The 22,403-nt window shown below is 40.3% G+C and overlaps 1 protein-coding gene across 3 annotated transcripts in view; it reads right to left on the bottom strand.

The window, feature by feature from the left end:
- The window catches only part of MICU1 (mitochondrial calcium uptake 1), a 242,801-nt gene that overhangs the window by 8,405 nt on the left and 211,993 nt on the right, over positions 1 to 22,403 (bottom strand). For all 3 annotated transcript variants that reach the window (XM_082715893.1, XM_082715895.1, XM_082715894.1), the window contains one exon: positions 19,790 to 19,898. In XM_082715893.1, the coding sequence (XP_082572019.1) occupies positions 19,790 to 19,898 (109 nt within the window). The remainder of the gene's footprint in view (positions 1 to 19,789; positions 19,899 to 22,403) is intronic.

Raw genomic sequence — 22,403 nt, forward strand, 5'->3', positions numbered from 1 at the left:
CCAGGAAGAACGGATTCTTGCTAACTAAACTGCCCAGGGAAGGAACAGAAATCAGCAGGCCAATTTACAGCAAGAATAGTAACTGTTACAAGAACTAAAATGATAACAGCTGGTTATTATACTTCGCAGTTGGAAAATCTACTAAGGAAATTCAATTCACCTCAGAAGATTGCTCAATGCAAACAGAATCAGATCAGAAGAAACTGGATGCTCTCAAACTGTGACAGAACTACCCTCCGCAGTCACAGAGATATGTTCTGAGAAATGAATTAAAACCTGTTTTGTATTAGATAAATAGCAACACTCCGTTATTAACCATTCCTTTTTCTGCATTTCACATCAGTCTCACATTTCCATCATAACTGGTAACTAGCCTTTTTTTTTCCTCTTTCCAAGTTCCCTCCATTCTCTTGGGGGCAGAGCGTCTACTGTTGATCCCTTCGCCCTGTGAAGATGGGCCCTTTTCTCTAAATAAACTGTTAACTAAAATAATATCCAAGGATGTCAGTGAGAGCTCTTGACAATTTTTAGGGAAAAGTTCATTAAAGTGGTACTTAGTGGTTATAGAATAGGGACCTCTGGAGGCCACCAGCAGGAATGCCTCATTACAGATGCTAGTTCTTGACAGAGTAATTACAGAGTATATTCTGTTTCACTCGGAGAGGGTTCTACACCATTTGTTCTATAGGGGGAGAAAAACGAGGGCAGCTGAGTCATTGTAACTCAAACCACTGGGAAGTTACCAGCAGCACAGAGCCTAGCTGGGGGGAGCCCTTTCCCTGTCCAGATCCTCACGTCCCCAGGGTATGAATTAGAGCAGTGGAGGAAACAAATATTTCACTAGCTGGTGAGCTGTCAAACTGTGAACTCTTTTTGGACAAGGAGGATGACAGCAGATTACAAGCCACATGCTTGACAGTTGGTCCTAAGAGCTGGCTCATTCACAGTTGCTTCCATGTTCCTGAATCAGAAAATCATAATTAAATCATAGCAAGCAGAACACTGCCCATCCCCCAAAGCCCCCCCCCCCCCAGGTCTTGATAGACCAGGTATCGGTACTGGAGTCTGGGTCTCTCTCATTTGATGATGCTAATTGATTGATGGCTGGGATTCTAGTTTCTAATCTGAAAGATATCCACCTGAAGCATGAAGTCACCCCGAAGAAGGTCTAGGTCCCCCAAGGCCTGCGTATTTCTTTGGTACAAATGTGGTCCGGCTGCCTGAACAACAGATGCACATGAGGTTGGGTGATTTCTACTAGATTTGGATAAGGAAGAATTTGTAGACATGGGTGCAACTGGCTTTTAAAAATGTGATATCACCGGGCCTTTTGAAAAGTCCAGGCAGAATCTGAGTCATGCCTGGTCTCCTGTTTACTCTCTGGCATACGGTCCATAACTGGAGAATATAACAGGAGAAAGAATATACGCTGAGTTTGTGGGTCTGTAATGTCAGAAGCTACATGACATAAAATTATTTACCACAGTAGTCAAACAGAAGAAGGGAGAGTTCTGGAGGGATAAAAGCCTACAGACCCACTTGGAATGATATACTCTTAATTAAAACCAGAAGAGACCTCAGAGAAAGTGTGAAGGCCAGAGAAGTTAATAGCTTGCCCAGGTCACACAGCTAGCTGGCAGCAGAGCTGGGTCTAGAATCTAGGTCTCCTGACTTCCAGCCCAAGGATCTTTTCCCTGTGCATGCTGGGGCACCCTGAACCCTTACACGGACAATACTAGCTCCCCCATGAATCCATCCCCCTAAACAACAGAGAAAGCTCAGGTGAAAGAAAGGCTGAATCGGCAAGTACTCTGAGCTGGTGGGCAGGGGTGAATGATTGGACAGCCGGAGGCTGTGAGGAGTCAGCATTACAGCTTGATCACAGATCCGATCGCCCTACATGCTGGAAGCCATCAGCATTCCCTTGGAACTTACACCAACAATTTTGGGGACAACGTAAAAGGCTTATTAAACTGCAACTGAATGAAAAACATGTGAAACAGAGGCAGCCCTGGGAGCTCTTCCCCACAGTTGCCTCTGATGCCCAGAGGCAGGGTCCGAAGAGCAGGCCTGACCCAGTTAGCAGCTGCCTGTCTCCTCCTAATTGCAAAGGTGTTTGGAAAGGTGATTCGCCAAGTTGGGCTGACAGCCTCTAGCTGTGTGGCCGTGTGATTATTCCTGCCTTCCTGGACTGCAGCAGGGAAAATGAAAAGCTGGCTTGTGACCGCCAAGGTTAAGTGAGGGGAGACAGTTCTGCTTCGGCCCTGGAAAGGCTTACGATACAGATGTCTTTGTTTCTTAAGTCCATCCAGAGATGGCTTTGGGGGTGGGGTGGGGTGGGGAGAGGGGGAAGGATTTTCCTTTGGAGAGCCCCTGTCCTTTCTTTTGTATCTTCTTCCAAGGTACTCTGGGTAAGACAACACACACATTTCAACCTGATCCTGGGGTTCGGAGGAGGTGGGCAGGACAGCATTCAAGGCAACTAGCAATTTAAGGAGCCAAGAGCAATGCAGTATGCTAATAATGAAAATGGTAACAATTCTTGTTCTGGCTGGGGCTTTTAAGATGCGGGCCAGTGGCCCCCTCTGTGCCCTCAGGCTGCCCACTTGTCAGAGGTGATGCCGGTGGTTCTGGCTTCTGAACACCAGTACTAGCCACAGAGACAACCCGCAGTCAGGTTTCCTGGACTCAGAGCATCATCCCAGATGACTGCTTCAATGGGGTTATGCGCTTAATCTAGTACAAACCCATTTACAGTAAGTTTTACTACCATTACCCATGTTATATCTGGCTTCATCAAAAATCCTCATCACATTCTGTCCACAAAAGGCAATCGTTTCTACCAGCACCATTAGGCACTGATTTCAGCTGACACACCCAGAGAATGATCAGTTTAGTGGGGGAGACCATATGTATCATGAAGATTGAGAAATACGGAGGAGAAATGTCAGACATACTAGCAGACACATATGGGCTATAGTGGAAAAGTGTGTCCTGGGGAGGAGGCACATTCTGGATCTGAATTCTAAAGGATTAAAGAGAGGACCGCCCCAGATCTGGGCAAGGATAGTAGTGGGTGATGTGGGGTGGGGGTGGAGGAGTCAGTCTGAATAAAGTCCTGAAAGCAGAAGGGATACTAACGTCTGGTTAGGGAACTACAATATTCTATTGTAAATAAAATAAATAGGTGTAGGGGGTGTTGAGAGAGGGCCAGTCAAGGCCCTTTGCAAGGAAACCCTGATAACAAAGCCAACTCTTATCTGGAGACCAATTTCCTGTATTCACTTGTTTTTGTCTCCTTGTCTCTTTAAATTCTCATTCCTTTTACTTGACAAAGTTGTTTTTCATTAGGTAATACATGCATCTGTTTGAAAATTCAAATGGTACCAAAGGGCTGAAGTACCGTTCCCAACCTTATTCCCCAGTCACCTACTTGTCCAGAGGCAACCAATATCTCCAGTTTCTCCAGAAATATGGAAATAAAATCAAATATTCGTTCTTCATTTCTTCCCAGAAAAATGGTAGTATACTAAATATATGGGTTTTGCTTTACTCACTTAACAACATATCTCAGAAAGTATTACATACCTGTACATAAACAAGCTTTTTTTTTTTTTAAGATTTTATTTATTTATTTGACAGTGAGAGAGAAAGCAAAAGAGGGAACACAAGCAGGGGGAATAGAAGAGGGAGAAGCAGGCTCCCCACTGAGCAGGGAGCCTGGTGAGGCCCGATCCCAGGACCCAGGGATCATGACCTGAGCCAGAGGCAGATGCTTAACAACTGAGCCACCCAGGCACCCCAAAGGTTCTTTTTTTAAAAACAACTCCATAGTATTCCACTGACAGGATATATCATTTATTTAACCAGTTCTTAATTTATCCAACCTCAGTCTTGAGGAGGAAGTACCTTTGAGTCCCCCTTCCCTTACAACACGACTTCCCCGGTGGCCTATAGTTGTCAGGCTCAACAGAATTTGAATCTCTGATAGCTAAGGGGAGAGGCATGGATATATTTAAAAATTGGCTTACTGAAATAACGTAAAAGACTAAATACTCTCCAGCTTTACAAGTGTCTCATCAAAGTCCCAGAGGCTTCCAAGGGCAGTAAACCTTGAAGTCCCTAGAGAAACAGGGCTTGCAATAAATACTAATCTCTCTACTTCCCCAGCTGGTGGAATTCCTTTAGGATCCTTTTCTCAGTGAGACGGAATATAGGCTTACTTTGTCCTTATGTATCTATTTATGTGGATTTTGGCCAGTTTATCCTCCCCCGACCCTCCTCTCTCTCCCACTGGTAATCATGAATCCCCAAAGCAGCTCTCTCCCACCTTGGGGCACTTATATAATTTTACTAAATCACAATATGGCCAAGGTAATGTAGTTAACTCAGAATCAATCTTTGGAATGGCTAAGTGACTTTAAATCTGGGAAAACAAATGAGGTCTCGGCAGAGAAACTGCCTCATAAAACAAACATTTCTTTCAGAATTTGAGCTTCCTTGACTTCATCATGAATCATTTTAAACACTGATGACTTTGTCTTAAATGAAAGGAATTCTGGCCAACGCTCCTCTTCACATATAAATGTTTTTACAAAATGCAATGATGAACTGAAGCATGGGGCTTGCCTCCCACAAACTTTAACAGAATTTATAAAATAGGAGCTTTCCCCCCCATATAACCTATTCCTCACACATCTTTATGATAGTCTGACTCCTGCCTTCATGCTATGAGTGTCTGGGGGATGGCCTCTCATACATTTTTGCTGTGAACTTTTCCCATTTCTCCTTTCACATGCACGCACTGAATCCCTTATATAATTCTCCAGGTTCTTCTAGTAGCAGCAGCTGCCATGAATCAAAGAAAACAATGGTGTGGAAGTCAGTGAACCTCAGTCTTTGGTCTCAGTTTTGTGTCACACTACCTGTGATTTGAGCAAGTCATTTCCTTCAGGTGTAAATGAAGGGGTTAAAAGCAATAAAGCAGGGGTTTAAATAAAGTTATTTCTAAGCTCCCTTCTCACACTAAAATTTTATGGCTGCCATGTTATTTTTTATTTTATTTATTTATTTATTTATTTTTTTAAAGATTTTATTTATTTATTTGACAGAGAGAAATCACAAGTAGATGGAGAGGCAGGCAGAGAGAGAGAGAGGGAAGCAGGCTCCCTGCTGAGCAGAGAGCCCGATGCGGGACTCGATCCCAGGACCCTGAGATCATGACCTGAGCCAAAGGCAGCGGCTTAACCCACTGAGCCACCCAGGCGCCCGCCATGTTATTTTTTAGATAACAAGGCTTAAAATCAGTTACAATGTCCATATCTTCAGAATTCTTCAAAGAATAAACATAAAGGTGTGAATTTCTGGAATTATGGTTGGTGTGGTGGGCAGAATTCTGAGACGTTCCCCAACGTGTGTGTGTGTGTGTGTGTGTGTGTGTGTGTCCTCTATAATGTCCTCTCCCTGAGCACAGGCAGGACCTGTGAATATAATGGGATACGACTTCTGTGGTTAAGATTACTTTATAAGAAAAACGTAATGGGATAGTCGCTCCCGTGATTACAATTATATAATAAGAGAATGCAACACAGCACACCGGGGAAAGAGAGTCTCCTGCTGGCTGTGAGGAAGTAAGCTGCCACGTTGTGAGGGGGCCACATGGCAAGGATCTGCGGCAGCCCGCTGACAGTGATCCCTGGCTGGCAGCCAGAAAGGAAAAGTCCTACAACGGAAAGGAACTGAATTCTGCCAGGAACCTAAATGAGCTTGGAAGAGGACCCTGAACTGCAGACGAGAATGCAGCCCTCTGACACCTGTTATACTTTAAACATTGTTATGAGCTGAGCAGAGAAGCTTCGGCTTCTGCTCTTCCCCCCTGCTCATGCTCTCAATCTCTCTCTCATTCTCAAATTAAAAAAAAAAAAAAAAAAAAAAAGACCCAAGCAGAGAAGCCAGTTATGCTGAACCCAGATTCACAGAACGTGAGGTAACACATAGGTGTTTTCAACTGCTAAATTTGTGGTCATTTGTTATGCAGCAAGAAAGCTAAGTGGAGAAGGTATTTATGGTTGGGAATGTCCTTCTGAGGTTCCTGAAATCATACTTCATATACAGCTGCGCTCATTTTAGGTACATTTTACAGAACTGTCGACCTTCTGCAATTACTATACCAAACTCCACAAATGAGATCTTTAGCTACACTGGCCAGAGTCTAATTAAGTTTTACATTTCTTAACAAGAAAATAAATTAAAACTGCCACCCTACTTTTGGGAATTCAGCAGTGCTGCTCTGATTTCAAATGTATCTGATAATTATAAGTTGGTTCATTTTCATGCAAATTTGGATATAACTTTAGGCTATAACATGTCCCTTAAAACATTACTACATTGAGTAAAAAAGCTGATATAATTATAATCCTAAAATTTCCAATCTGGAAGAACCTTTGGAGATATTTAGTATCACTCTAACCTGAGGGTCAGAGAAGTTGTGACTTGCCCATGGTGTCAAGAAAACTAATGACACGGGAAGGTGACAGAGTTGTATCATTTTCCCCCTCACTAGGCTTTTATTAGGGCATTTCACCATCCTTGCCAGGATCTGAGCATGTCTAGAATTAATTCATTCGTTTAGTCAACATCAGATGAACATCTACTGGATATAAAGAATTGTTCTGTGATCAGAGTCAGACACAAAAGATGAGGACATGAACCATGTTTTCCACAAGCGTTCATGGTGTAGTGAAATCCCCCCCTTGAAAGCTGAGGATACTATAGAGATATTAACAGGGGTTAGATATTCCCAGGAAGAGTGAACTTAAATAAGGATAATGCCTTCTGAAAGCAATGATCTCAAGAATTTTTGGATGAATCATGAAACTTAGGAGAGACCTGAAGCTCCAATCCTCCTTATTAATAAGTGCAAATAACTTGTAATTTCTAAACTAATATGAATCTCAAAAATGACTGAAAAAAAGCAGTAGGTACTACTTACTAAGAAAACAAAAGTAAGCCCACTAGGTCCTAGGGTAATCTTTCTACTTTTGTTTAATATCTTATTGCTAAGTTCTCACATTGGTATAGCTTGCTTCCAGTCTATAAGCTCCTTAAGAAAATAAGGGGGCAAAGGAAAGACAGTATCTAGGGACTGAAAACCAGAATAGGCATCTGGGTATAGTTATACTTTCCATCTGGTATATTAGTATAGTATTCTCTCATTAATTATCATAATAACCCTGAAGCAATATTCTATTATCACCATTCTACAGATCAGGAAACTGAAGCTTTGAGAACTTACGTGATCTGCTCAAGGCCACAAAGCTAGTGAGTAGCAGGGACTCAAATTCAGATTTGAGTTTGAAACCAAAATTTATATAGATTTCATACATATAGTTAACTCTGAATAAATGCTAGATGTTAGGACAACATCTCAAAGCGTAACAAAACATTGCCACACCAGTGAGTAGAGGTGGTGAAGAACATCTTGATTATTAGAATCTGAGAGGTCCACATCTGTATATCCTATGATGCAACTGAGAAACGGACCATTTAGTATATACATGTATTTTTCTGTTCTGTGGTATCTTTTAAAGGGATACCAATTTTTCTTGTTATGTGACCTTTTTAAGTGACTTCAGGCTTCTGTGTATTGGTTTCTTTACAGAGAGTAATACAAAGAGAAAGGTGAAGAACACAGATGTGCCTACTAAGACGTTCCTATATGGGATAAGAAGCTAGATTAGGTAACTCCAAGTCTATGTCACCGTAAGATGTTCACTACAGATGTCAGAATATGTCTGCAGAACTTGGTCCTGAACAGAAGAGACAACTGCATGGGGAAAATGTCATGCCAGAGTTCATATTCAAGAGAAGGGCACTAAATCCGAAACACCACAGTTTACTAAAAGGCCTTTATTCTCACCCTAAGGAAGGTCTACTCTTAGCCAAAGGGAACTGGAAAGAAATAGCCTAGAACCTGTCATTCTTAAGCTACTGAAAAGGATGGTTCAAAATGGTGAACCTTCATTGCCTTCAGGATGGTGTTTCAGCAAATATTTCCAAATTCCAGTGGCATTTTGGTAACTACTGAGAGGCAACATAATGGTGTGGGAAGAATACACAGACTTTGGGATTAGAGAGGCTTGCAGCTGAATCCTGGCTCTACCTGCTTAGCTGGGTAACTGTGAGCAAGCTGCTCTATTTTATATTTCCTTGTCCACAAAGTGGGGGATAATACCAACTACTTTTCAGGTTTCAAGGATTAAGAGAGATAATGTCCATAAAGCACTCAGAGTTATGCTTGGCATACACAAGTTGCTATGAAATGATAGTCGCTGTTAGTGTTCCAGATGTGTGATGGCCTCACAGTCCTCCAAATGACAATGCTATGGGATTCTTATGGCTCAGGAGAAGGTGGCGGATATAGCAGTTCTTTGTGTGTTAGAATTTACTCCATTACTAATTTCTAACTTCCCCAACAACCCAGTAGGGACCTAAATACCAAAAGACTAAGACCCCTTTACTCATTCAAAATAAGAGACTCAAAGAATTTCAAAGCCACAAAGATCCTTAAAGATCATCTATGCTATCCAGGTCACTTCAGAAATAAAGGCAACACAGATCATTTGATATGACTGATACTTTAGAAAAAATGCCTGGGGTTGTAACAAGAGCATCCTTTAGGACTTATGCCACAGGCCTTACTAGTTATTCTCTTGACTTGTCAGACAAGAAGGTAAACTGCACATATAGAATGACTATAAAAAATTAAGGGCAACCATCTCATAAATGATGCTTTTCAATCTAAGCAGGATCATGGGGGGCATGAGTATTAAAGGCCATAGGCTATATTTGTGTGATTATTTTCTTGTCTTACCATTCAAATGACACAGGGAACATTACTGGACCTACAAGTTTACCAAATCTGTATTATCCTGAGACGCTTTAAAACGGGGCCTCACCATACCTGGAAATCTTTTATTCTCTTTATGAAAGCAAGACTATTCTAAGCTGGGGAGCCTGGGTGGCTCAGCTGTTAAGTGTCTGCCTTCAGCTCAGGTCATGATCCCAGGGTCCTGGGATTGAGCCCCGCATTGGGCTCCCTGCACAGCGGGAAGCCCACTTTTCCCTCTTCCACTCCCTCTGCTTGCTGTGTCTCCCTCTGTCAAATAAATAAATACAATCTTAAAAAAAAAAAAAAGAATATTCTAAGTTATACAAACCATAGCCCATTCTAGAGTTCCAATTCAACTTTTAACTTTTCCATCATAGGATGCCATCAGGGAGGAAGTCATGTTGTTTTCCATTACCTTCTTCAGACCAGGTAAATCATTTAGACAGCACTTGAAAGGTTATATATCTAAGTTTATGCCCCGTATGTGTGTGAATAAGCAAGAGAACCAATTCCTCTTAAGTGCTAAACAAGAGATGACCTATAAGGGAAATGCACACTATTTCACCGAGGAAGGTTCTTTCTTCAAATGGTCAGAATTCACCAAGGACATTTCTCATTTGCCTGGGAGTTTGTTATTCTCACATGGGCCATGGAGGAACTAAAGAAAGCGCCTTAATGAACTTCGTTATTTTTACTCTGGAGGGATTGGATCATGCTGTCGTGTGGTAAATTTGTAGCTGCCACCTGCCTGGGTTCTCAAACTGTTCATTAGCTCCATAAGTTGTTAAAAGACATTTTGGGGCAAATCAAGTTTGAGAACTATAAAGGCTCTCTTGGAGATTAATAACGCACATTAGCATATTAAAAAGTTGGCAGGAGTAGAGCTACAGGAAGAAATTCTGTATAACCTGGCATTTTCCAAACTGACTTGGACCATGGAACATTTTTTTTTCTTAAACCCACAGAACCATTAACATATTGCAGTAAATAGTGTTCTTCACAATGCTGTTGGGGAAATTCTGTGCTAAATTATGTCTAAAGACAGGTTTGCGAGTTCTAAAATAGCCAAGGAAGAGACAGTGCCAGGGCCTCTAAAAGGTGCCAATTTCTGAAGGTCCTAACCTTTTGGGGAAAAAGGAAGACAGCCAAGACTGAGAGCAGAAGGCAGACAGAAGTACTCTGATTCTATCCCCATCCCACTCTTTCCCCACCCCTAGTATGGCACAGAGGCTCCACTTTTAATCTCTGCCACACCAAACTGGAACAGCGTGTATACTCCTCTTTCTCCCGTTAGACTGCGAGCTTCTGAGGGTAGAACCCAGCACAGTACCCATGCTGCTGGCTGAACAAATGGACGAACCACCCTAAATCTGGTTTACATCATCAACTTCATAATGAAAGCGGCTGACATTTACTGAACTGAAAGCGGCTGAATGATAGGCACAAGGTTAATACCCTATGAGATAGGGATCATGATCTTGATTTTAAAAACATGGAGACTAAATTCAGAAATGGCCCAAAGCAAATCAGCCGGTAAATGATAAGAGCCAAGCTTAAAACCCAGACAACAGGGGTGCCTGGCTCAGTGGGTTAAGCCTCTGCCTTCGGCTCAGTTCATGATCCTAGGGTCTGGGATCGAGCCCCGCATCAGGCTCTCTGTCAGCAGGGAGCCTGCTTCCCCCGCCTTCTGCCTGCCTCTCTGCCTACTTGTGATCAAATAAATAAATGAAATCTTAAAAAAAAAAAAAAAGAACAAACAAAACCAAAAAACAACCCAGACATCAGGACTTTGGAACCTGTGTTCTTAACTACTACACTTTCCCCCCTCCCTTCCAAGTTCCATCTTAGCAGTAAAATCCGAGGATTCTGCAGAGGGAGAATTCGGGTAGATCTCAACCCAGTGGAAAAATCACCAGTAGGGCTGTCGGGATTAGGAAGGTTTGAAAGCAAAGGGGAAAGTGCAAGGAGAGGCTGCAGAGGACAGGCACAACCAGCAGAGTAAGGGAAAGTGGCGAGGATAGCTGAACACACGCCAGCCTTTCCAGGCACGTGCTAGTGTGTGAACAGTTCACAGTATTGATATCACCCTTTTAAGCATGCAAAAAGGTGACATAATGTCAAGTCTAAAAGATAGGGATCACAGAAAAATGTGGTGAATTAATGGCATGAGTCTGTTCTCTGGGTCTACTGGGAAAGGTGAGTGTTTATTGGCTTGAGATCCAATGTCTTATTTAATCCATCAAAATGTTTATTCACTTGTGCTCGCTTCGGCAGCACATATACAAAATGTTTATTCACTTATTCATTTGTTGGTGTCTACTGTATCCCGAGGATTGTCCAAACGTGGGGAATATATCCATGAATAAGACAAATAAGCATGCTAGTATGCAGAGTCAGAATAAACACATGAGAAAATATTGGGTAGTGACAAATGTTATGACACACAGGGTGATGGGGTTACTTTAGGACGGGAAGGTCTTTCTGAGGAAGTGATTTATATGTGACCCAGATTCCAGGGGCCCAAATACACCGACCTCATGGGAAAGAGCACTTGAGGTGAAGGCACAGCTAGAACAAAGGCCTTCAAGTGGGAATGAACTTGGTACATTTAGAATAGAAACACAGGGGCGCCTGTGTGGCTTAGTCGGGTAAGCATCTGCCTTCGGCTCGGGTCATGATCTCGGGGTCCTGGGATCGAGCCCCGCATCGGGCTCTCTGCTCAGCGGGGAGCCTGCTTCTTCCTCTCTCTCTCTTTCGGCCTACCTCTCTGCCTACTTGTGATCTCTATCTGTCAAATGAATAAATAAAATCTTAAAAAAAAAAATAGAATAGAAACACAGAAAGTGTGGGGTGGAGTGAACTGGGAAGGAAGTGGTATTTGATGAACTCAGAGTATAAAGGGCCATGACATATGGAACTCCATAAGGCAGTGTAGAGAGACTATGGCTTTAGCAGGGGAGATGCAGAAAGGGAGTCAGATGCAGGGTGTATTTTGGAAGTAGAGAGAAGGATTTATTGAAGAAATGAATATGGGAGTGAGGGAGCAAGAAATCAAGGCTAATGCCTACTTTTTTTGAGCTCCTGAATAGGTAGTAGATAACTCAGTAAGTTACTGAGGGCCTACTACATACAAAATACTGTTGTTAGTGGTCTCTGCTCTGCCTGATTAGCCACATTTGTGGACATTAAAGCCCTTGTCCATAATTTATGCTAGGAATTGATGACAATGATGAAGACAGAGGATTTTAGGTTAATGTTTTTAAAAAATTCTAAGAATATAGACAATATAGTTAGTTTTTTATAATTCATATTGAGTAGTTAGGGAAGACCTCTCTGAGGAAGCAGCCCTTGAAGTTGAGTCTTGAAAGATAAATAGAAGTTACCCAGGTAAGTAGCATAATTAGGTTTCTAGAAAAATTTAAGCTTTTAAACAGACAATACAAGTATTCTCAAAGTAATTTAAATTCACTCCCCCCCCCCCCGCTTCCCATTTTAGTCTTACTTGGTGGACTACTTATGGGTGATATTTAGTTCTTGGTTGCTATGGTGGGTTGAATGGTGGCCCCCTAAGAGCTATGTCTACATCTTAACCCCTAGAACTTGTGAATGTGACTATGTTTGGAAGAAGGGTCTTTGCAGATGTAATTAAATTGAGATGAGATCTGGGCTAAGGATTACCCAGCCAGACCCTAAATCCAATGATAAGTGTCCTTTTTTTTTTTTTTTTAAGATTTTATTTATTTATTTGACAGATCACAAGTAGGCAGAGAGGCAGAGAGAGAGAGGAGGAAGCAGGCTCCCTGCAGAGCAGAGAGCCCGATGCGGGGCTCGATCCCAGGACCCTGAGATCATGACCTGAGCCGAAGGCAGAGGCTTTAACCCACTGAGCCACCCAGGCGCCCCGGTAAGTGTCCTTTTAAGAGATACACAGAAGAAAGACATGGGGAGAAGAAGGCGAAGGCCATGTAAAGACAGAAGCAATGACAGGAGTTCTGCAACCATGAGCCAACGAGTGACTAGAACCACAAGAAGCTGGAAGAGGCAAGGAAGGATTTTTCCCCCAGAGGGAGCATGGGCCTGCCAACATCTTGATTTCAGATTTGTGGCCTTTGGAACTGTGAGAGAATAAATTCCTGTTTTGTTTTTTTTTTTTTTTTTTAAATCACGATGTTGGTGGTAATTTGTAATGGCAGCCCCAGGAAAGGAATACACTTGGCTTCTCCCTGCTACTTAGTATGAATCTAGGCCAGCTTCCCCTAGATGTCTATCGTTTTACACCCAGGGAATCCAAAGTTACACAGATAAAACAAACCAAGAAGTCAAAACAAATGCTAAATATCATACATCTTAAAGCCAAATATGTATTTGGATATCAGATATGACTGTATAATTTTTTAACATTGCCTCTATTAGCAAAGATAATGAGGCACGGATTATATGGAGACGAAACATCCCAGGAAATGGCCTGAAGTCATTTGAAAGAATCACTGTCTTTTTTTTTTTTTAACCACTAGGTTGCACTTTCCTTTGCCACCACTACCCCGAATCATTCTATTTTATACACCCTGTAATTTTAACACAGACAGTGATTCATCCAGGATAATTGTGCTTTATAGCAATGTCTTTAGTTGAGTTTTTTAAAAATAAAAATGCAAATATAAAGAGGAACTTATTAATTTTATTTTTACAATAAATGACGACCTCCTATCTTTGGATTTTTATCTTATATTTTTGGATTTTCAGATGCTGTCAAATCCGTTTTGTGAAATGGAGCAATAGAACCAAAGCTATTCTGGAGTAATAACCCAGTGGTATTACACATACATACATAACCTCTATGATACCATTTATTTTTTTCGAGGGATTCTACAAAGGTCAAAGGAGGTATTCTTTAACATAAAGAAACAAGCAAACAAGCAACTGTTCTTTAAAAAAACCTATGTCAATTAAGAAAATGAAATAAAAGGCATCCAATTTGGAATGGAAGAAGTAAAATATTTTCTATTTGCAGGTGGCATCATCTTGTATTAGGAAATCTTAAGGAATCTATTGAAAAGTGCTGAATAAGCAAGACTGTGTTTATAAAAGCTATCAGAGCTTAGGAGAGATTTAAAACTTACACACTGCAGTACCCAAGAGTGAAATAAAGACTCTGTCAGATCAACCAAAATCTAAGAGATTTCATTGCTAGCAGGTCTGTACCATAAGGAATAACAAAAGTTCTTCAGACCAATGAGAAATGATACCAGATGAAAGTTTAGGGGCGCCTGGGTGGCTCAGTGGGTTAAAGCCTCTGCCTTTAGCTTGGGTCATGATGGAGCCTGCTTCCTCTTCTCTCTCTGCCTGCCTCTCTGCCTACTTGTGATGTCTGTCAAATAAATAAGTAAATAGATCTTAAAAAAAAAAAAAAAGTTTGGAGATTCAGGAATAAATGAAAAGCACTCAAAATGGTAAATACAAGTAAATGGTAAATGTGGGTAAGTATAAAAGATTATTTTTTTTTCCTCTTTATTTCTTAAAAAACTATTGGAAGCAAGAATCCTAATGTTGTATTGTAGGGATTTTAACATACACAGAAGAAACACAAATGACGACTATAGCATAAAAAACAGGGTGATGGTAAATGGAACTATTTGACTGCAAGGTTCTTACACTTCACTGGAAGTGGCACACTATTAACTTTAAGTGAACTGTAAAATGTTATAACTTCTAGAGAAACCATTAATATATGAAATGCAAAGAGATATACCTAACAGGCCACTAGATCCAACTATATGTCTGGAAGAGATACACTTATCTAAAGACACAGATAGGCGGAACATAAAAGAATAGAAAAAGACATACTATGCAAATAATAACCATAAACAAAGCTGAAGTAATTACACCACTATCAGATAAAATAGATTTTTTAGAAAGGTATATTACTAAAGATAAAGGGGGAACATTTCATAATGATAAAAGGGTCAATTCATAAGAAAAGCAAAATAATCCTAACCAATAACTATATATTCTCTTAACACCAGAGCTCAAAATTCATGAAGCAAATAAATAAATTTATAGCTTCAAAAGCTTAACTTGGAAAAGGCTGGAAAAGGTAGGTAAAGGGTGCCTGGGTGGCTCAGTCTGTCTGCCTGGAATTAAGCGCCGCATCAGGCTTCCTGCTTAGCAGGGAGTCTGCTTCACCCTCTCCTTCCCTCCCACTCCCACTTGTGTTCTTTCTCTCTCAAATAAATAAATAAAATCTTTAAAAAAAGAAAAAGTAGATAAAGTTCCATCAAAAGCTAGAAAAAGAAAAGCAAATTGCCAAACCCCTAGATAGACTAAGAAAGAAAGAAAAAAAAAAGATAGAAGCTGTAATTCACGAAGGTTAGGGGAAAAAGGTGATTTCAGATTCTACAGATTCTAGATGGTAAAAGGATAATAATGGAATATTATAAGCAACTTTTTGTTAATAGATTCAATAATTTAGGTGAAATGTGAAAATTCCTAAAAAACCCCAAAACGTATCAAAATTCACACAAGATAAAACACAAACTCTGAATACCTATGTATTTATCAAAGAAATTAAGTTACCAAAACTTTCTCACAAAGAAAACTGCAGGCCCAGATAGATTCATTGGTAAATTCTATCGAAATATTCAGAAAGAAACAGTAATCTTTCACAATAAAGAAGAAAAATTTCCCTGATTCATTCTTTTTTAAAAAAGATTTTATTTCTTTATTTGACAGACAGAGATCACAAGTAGGCAGAGAGGCAGGCAGAGAGAGAGGAGGAAGCAGGCTCCCTGTTGAGCAGAGAGCCCGATGCGGGACTCGATCCCTGGGATCATGACCTGAGCCGAAGGCAGAGACTTTAACCCACTGAGCCACCCAGGCGCCCCTCCCTGATTCATTTTATGAGAATAGTACAAAACCTGAAAGGATATTACAAAAAATAAAGTTACAGACCAATATCCCTTAATATTTAATAAAATGTTAGCAAATCAAATCTCACAATAAAAAAACCCAATAACACATTATTACAAAGCTGGGTTTATTTCAGGACAATAGGGATAATCATATCCCTTATGGTAATCTATCATATTAACAAAATAAAGGAGAAAAGTCAAATAATCATTTATATATATACACAGGGAAAGTATTTGACAAAACTCAATAGCCACCGAAGATAAAAACCTTTTTTAAAATTAGGAAGGGAAAGGAATTTCCTTAATTTGATAATGGGCATCCACAGTCTAATATCTAACTCAACGATAAAATACTTTTATCGAAAATGCTTTTCCCCTAAAATCTAGAAGGGGTCAAGGATCAAGGATGCCTTCTCTTACTACTTGTATTTAACATCATACTGGTGGTTGAAGGAAGTGCAACAAGGCAAGAAAAAAAGGCATAAATCTCAAAAAAGAAGTGAAACTATCTATTTGCAGGTGACAACTGCCTATATAGAGAACCATAATAGATCTATGAAACAACTAGAACAGTGAGTGAATTTAGCAAGATCACAGAGTACAAGATCAATATACAAAAACCAATTGTATTTTAGTAACGGTAGCAAATAATTGGAAAATGAAACAAAACTCCATTTATAATAGTATCAAAACCATAACATGCTTAAGCATCAATTTCTAAAAACATGTGCCAGACCTGTCTACTTAATACTACAAAACCACTGCTGAGAAAAATCTACGAAGATCTAAAAAACGGAGAGATATTATAATATGCTCATGAATCAGAAGACTCAATATCACTAATACGTCAATTCTCTCCAAATTAATATATACTCAATGTTATTGTAATCACAAGCCCACCTCTTTTTTTTTTTTTAAGATTTTATTAGAAAGTGTGAGAGAGTGTGAGAGAGAGAGAGAGAAAGCACCCGTACACGCGTTGCGGGGAGGGACAGAAAGAGAGAGAGAGAGAGAGAAAGTAGACTCCCAACTGAGCAAGAAGTTCGACATAGGGCTTGATCCCAGGACCTCAAGATCATGGCCTGACTTGAAGGCAGATGCTTAACTGACTGAGCCACCCAGGAGCTCCAATCCCACCTCTTTTTTACAAAGGAAGCGACAAGCTGACTCTAAAATTTAAGTAGTAATACAAAGGACCTAAAATATCTACAGCAATCTTGAAAAAGAAGGAAGTTGAGAGATTAATAATACCTGACACTTTAAGACTTCCTATAAAGCTACAGTAATCAGAGTGAGCATGGGTAGAGACATAGATAAGTGTAACAGAACAGAGAGCTCATAAACAGATCTACACTTAAAAGGTAATTTGATTTCTGATAAAGGTGCCAAAGCAAAACAAGGGAAAGCTTTTTCAGCAAATGGTGCTGGTTCAACTGGGTATCTATGTGGAACACTCTCCTTCACACCATCTATAGAGATTAATTTGAGTGGATCATATAAGACACGTAAGTGCTGAAGCACTAAAGCTTGTAGAAAAAAATACAGGAGACTATCTGTGCAGTTTGGGGGTAGACAAAGGTTTTATTAGGAGCAGAAAGTAATGATTAAAAAATAAAAATTCAATAAATTAGACTTCAGACAAAAACTTCTGCAAACGAGGCACCTGGGTGGTTCAGTGGGTTAAACCTCTGCCTTCAGCTCAGGTCATGATTCCAAGGCCTTGGGATCGAGCCCCGCATCCGGCTCTCTGCTCAGCAGGGAGCCTGCTTATCCCTCTCTCTCTGCCTGCCTCTTTGCCTATTTGTGATCTCTGTCTGTCAAATAAATAATTAAATTAAAAAAACCCAAAACCAAAAACTTCTGAAAATGAAAAAGAGACCTTTAAGAAAGTGACTAGGTGGGGCGCCTGGGAGGCTCAGTGGGTTAAGCCTCTGCTTTCAGCTTAGGTCATGATCTCAGGGTCCTGGGATGGAGCCCCACATCAGACTCTCTGCTCAGCAGGGGGCCTGCTTCCCCCCCCCTCTCTGCCTACCTGTGATCTCTGTCAAATAAATAAAATCTTAAAAAAAGAAAGTGAATAGGCAAGTCACAGTCTAGAAAAATACTCACAATACATATAACTGATAAAGCACTAGTATCCTAATATGTATCAAAAACTTCAATAGGGGCGCCTGGGTGGCTCAGTGGGTTAAGCCTCTGCCTTTAGGTCATGATCTCAGTGTCCTGGGATTGAGCCCCGCATTGGGCTCAGCGGGGAGCCTACTCCCTGCCCACCCAGCCTGCCTCTCTGCCTGCTAGTGATCCTTCTCTCTCTGTCAAATAAATAAATAAATCTTTAAAAAAAAAAAAAAGAATTTCAATAAGTGAATCATAAGACAAGCAACTAATAAAAATGGGCAAAAGATTTCAACAGACACATCACCAAAGAAGATATCTGAATGAACACAGAAGAGCTGCTCAATAGTAGAAGTCATCAAGGAGGTACAAAAGAAAAACAAAATGAGATGTCTTTCAAATACACTCCAGAATACTGCCAACCTGTGGACAAGAATGTGGAACAACATGAACTGTTGTCACTGCTGGTGGGAATATAGAAACACTGTGAAAAAGGGAATGACAGTTTAAAAAAAAAAAAGTACTTTCCCCTGGACCCAGCAATTCGTTCCTAGGGATTTATCTGAGAGAAATGGCAAGACATGTCCTGAAAAAGACTAACACAAGGATACTCAGCTTTAACTGATACTCAACTTTAACTGGGAACAGATATGGTCACCAGAATGGACAGACTGTGGAGCAGTCCTCCCAACAAATTACCACTCAAAAAAGGGACGAACTATTCTGCCCATGACAATATAGATGATCTCAAAAACACTCTGAGAGAAACTTTACAAGATTATACATCGGATAATTCCATTTGTAAGAAGCTCTAGAACAAACAAAATTAATCTATGGTAGAAAAATATACAGATTAAGGTTGTCTCCATGCATGGGGACAGAAAAAGACTATGAAGGGGCACAAAGGAACTTTAAACAAAATACTGGACTTCAGTTAGTCTTCATGCTGAAGTATTTAGACATGCTGATGTCTACAACTTAGAGTACATCAAAGAATAAGACTGATAGGGGGCGGGGCGCCTGGGTGGCTCAGTGGGTTAAGCCGCTGCCTTCGGCTCAGGTCATGATCTCAGGGTCCTGGGATCGAGTCCCACATCGGGCTCTCTGCTCAGCGGGGAGCCTGCTTCCCTCTCTCTCTCTCTCTGCCTGCCTCTTTGCCTACTTGTGATTTCTCTCTGTCAAATAAATAAATAAAATCTTTAAAAAAAATAAAAAAAAAGAAAAATCTTGTTTAAAAAAAAAAGACTCATAGAGGGATGAATACATACACAGAGATACTATAGGAAATACAGAAAAATGTTAACTGAAGTGGCTATATGGATGTTCCCTGAATAATTACTTCAACTGTTCTCAATGTTTTAACTTTTTCATAATAAAATGTTGGGGGGAAAATAATGTTTTCACTTCCCCTGCTCTCTCACATTGCCTGTACTAAGTCGTACTGAGTTTCTAGGAAGTAAGCCAGTTTGGGGGAGGGGGATAGCTGTTCTGAGCCATGATTTTATCTAAAAAACAAAGCAAAAAATCATGTTAAACCACGTGAACACAGGAAATAAACCAAACTACTGCTTCCCACCAAAGAATGAATTGAAATGCTACTGACTTTAGCTTCATCTTAAATATGTCATGACTCTGGCTCCAATGAGAGAAGTTCTAGTTTCTAAAGATGGGTGTCTGCCTTGACCACAGCCTTTGACACAAGAAAATACATCTGCTAAGCTTGGACACTCAGGGTGAAATGCAATGGCAATGAAAGGAAACAAATAAAAAATAATGTCAAGAGAAACTCCTATTTACTGTTAAGGAAGGGTAGTCACTTAACAGATTACAGATTCAATGTTGATATCCTCAAGAAAACATTTTTGGGTTTCATTACCTTTATCAAGAGATGCCCCAGCCATATGGTAAAAGCTTAATGCAGTGTCCACATCATTAATATTCTTTAGGAAAGTAAAGAAGTTCTCCACTTCCTGAAATGTCAGACCCTGAAAGAAAAGAGACAGCAAGATCAGGCAGGAACCTGTAACAAAAAGCAGCTCAAAATGCAAAGAAGTAGGCAGCTATTCATGTCTATAAGTCAGAAATTTATGTTATGTTTGGAACAGAAACTGCATAAATTCATCAAGAAATGCCTAATTTGTATACAATAAGGGAACACAACTCTAGAATTTTACCCTGAGAAAGGCAAGCTGGCTAAATGCTTTCCCCTCCCATGTAAAATCTGACATGAAGCTGTTTACAGTGATGGCTGGATATCTTTAATAAAAATATTTCTAAATGTGCCCTCCAATTAGTCATAGTATCTATTATGACATTTCCTAGATGAGCTTCAGCCTCTTGATCTATTACACGTTATACACCTTAACAAGTTGGAATGGAGTCAGGACTTCCATTTTAATAATCTACCCTTAGGCCAGCTAAGCTTTCTGAGGTTTAAGTTAATTAAAAAACACCAGAGTCAGTGATATACAGGCGAATGGTTTGACTTGGGAAGCTGTTCATTATGTCAATCTAAAAGCTACTAATGAAGCAATTTGCCACTTAACTTTAATTGGATGAAATTTTCTGAATGAAGAAGCTCTTTTCAAAAGCTGCTCCTAGGATTTGCTGATCTCCGATTTGACTTTCTCTGACTTGACTTTCTCTGACGGCTCAGGAGAGAGTAGCTGTATAACGAGGGGCAAGGGAGTTTCCCTACAGGGTGAGGATTGCTCCTATTTGACTATTTCCCACTTCTCACACATCATGCTGAGATGGAAATAAATACAATTTCTAAGAGGTGAGTAACACTGGAAAGAAGCTGAGGTGAATGGCTTTTAATGAAGCATCAGGTCCTTAACATTACCCATGCTGACTGGCCTCTACTGAGAGCAGCCCCTCTTCCAATCTCCATTTCCCCAGACTAGAGAGCCCTGCAATCCACATGGGGAACTTACAAATAAGGAAACTTCATTAATGACAGTATACATTTCTTTTCTGGTACTCTCCAAACTGGGTCAATGGTCTCTTTCTCATTTAATCAATCAAATGAAGAGCTAAAATACTGTATGTATGATTATGTCACACTATCTTTTATAATTTTCCCAAGAATAATAGGAGCTAAAAAACTTTTTATTGTGAACTATGATGACCATATAGGAAGCTGCATAAAATATAAATGTACAAGAAACTGCTGTACAATGAACACCCATAGAACCTCCACTGAAGTCAAGGAACAGACTATCACCAGCATCCCTGAAGCCTTCGGGTCTCCCCTCAAGATAACCCGTCTCAGTCATTAAGCCCCTTTACTCAGTGTTAATCACTATTCTGACTTTTAGTGGATTCATTGCCTTCCTTGCCTTTTTAAAAAAATTGTGCTACTATCGGGGCACCTGGGTGGCTCAGTTGGTTAAACATCTGCCTTCGGCTCAGGTTGCAGTCCCGGGGTCCTGGGATGGAGCCCTGTGGTGGGCTCCTTGCTTAGCAGGAAGCCTGCTTCTCCCTCTCCCTCTGCCTGCTGCTTCCCCTGCTTGTGTTCTCTCTCTCTCTGTCAAATAAATAAATAAATAAATAAAATCTTAAAAAAAAAAATACCGTTACTATCTATTTATGCATCCTCAAACAGAAACAGTTCAATTACGCTTGTTTTGAACGTCGTAAATGGAATCACACGGTATGCATCTTATTATATATGGCTTCTCTCTTTAATATTTGTCTATGTTTTGTATTCTGTAGTTAACTCATTTTTATTGTTGTGTGAATATACCACATTTTTTTTTATCCATTCTGTTTGGACTGTTACCAGTTTCTGGCAATTATGCACAGTGGTACATCTGTATTTATGCATTCAAACATTTATGGACTACCTGCTATGTGCCAGGTTCCATAATTTTTGGCAGTGAACTGGAAGGCTTATAGTAAATAGTTTTTCCCTAACTTGAGGCCATTCTCCTTGGCCTTGACTTAGAGCATCCGGAGATAGGACTTATTCCTTATATGAATGCCTTAGTATGCTATCTAATGGAAACACTAGGCTAGCATCAACCTTAGAGAGGAGAATTCTCCTGGACCAGAAGTACAGGCTCTATAATATCACCTGCTTGTGGATGGATACACTAATACCATCTTCTCTCACCTCCATCAAAAGACATGCAGTGGTTGAAATGTGAGGGATTTCACATTTCAACCCAGTGTCCACTGATGGATGAATGTATAAACAAAATGGAATATGATTCACCCTGTAAAAGGAAGGAAATTTTGACATAAGGTACAATACGGATGAACCTCAAAGACATTATGCCAGGTGAAACAAGCCATTTACAAAAGGTGACATACTATATGATTCCACTTATATGAGGTACCTGTACAGAGACAGAAAGTAGAATGGTGGTTGCCAGGGCTGGGTGGGGGAGGGAGGAGGAATGGGGACTTTTTTTTTTTTTTTTTAAGATTTTATTTATTTATTTGAGAGAGAGACAATGAGAGAGAACATGAGCGAGGAGGTCAGA

The sequence above is a fragment of the Mustela nivalis genome, assembly GCF_964662115.1.
Source record: "Mustela nivalis genome assembly, chromosome: 2".
Lineage (NCBI taxonomy): Eukaryota > Metazoa > Chordata > Mammalia > Carnivora > Mustelidae > Mustela > Mustela nivalis.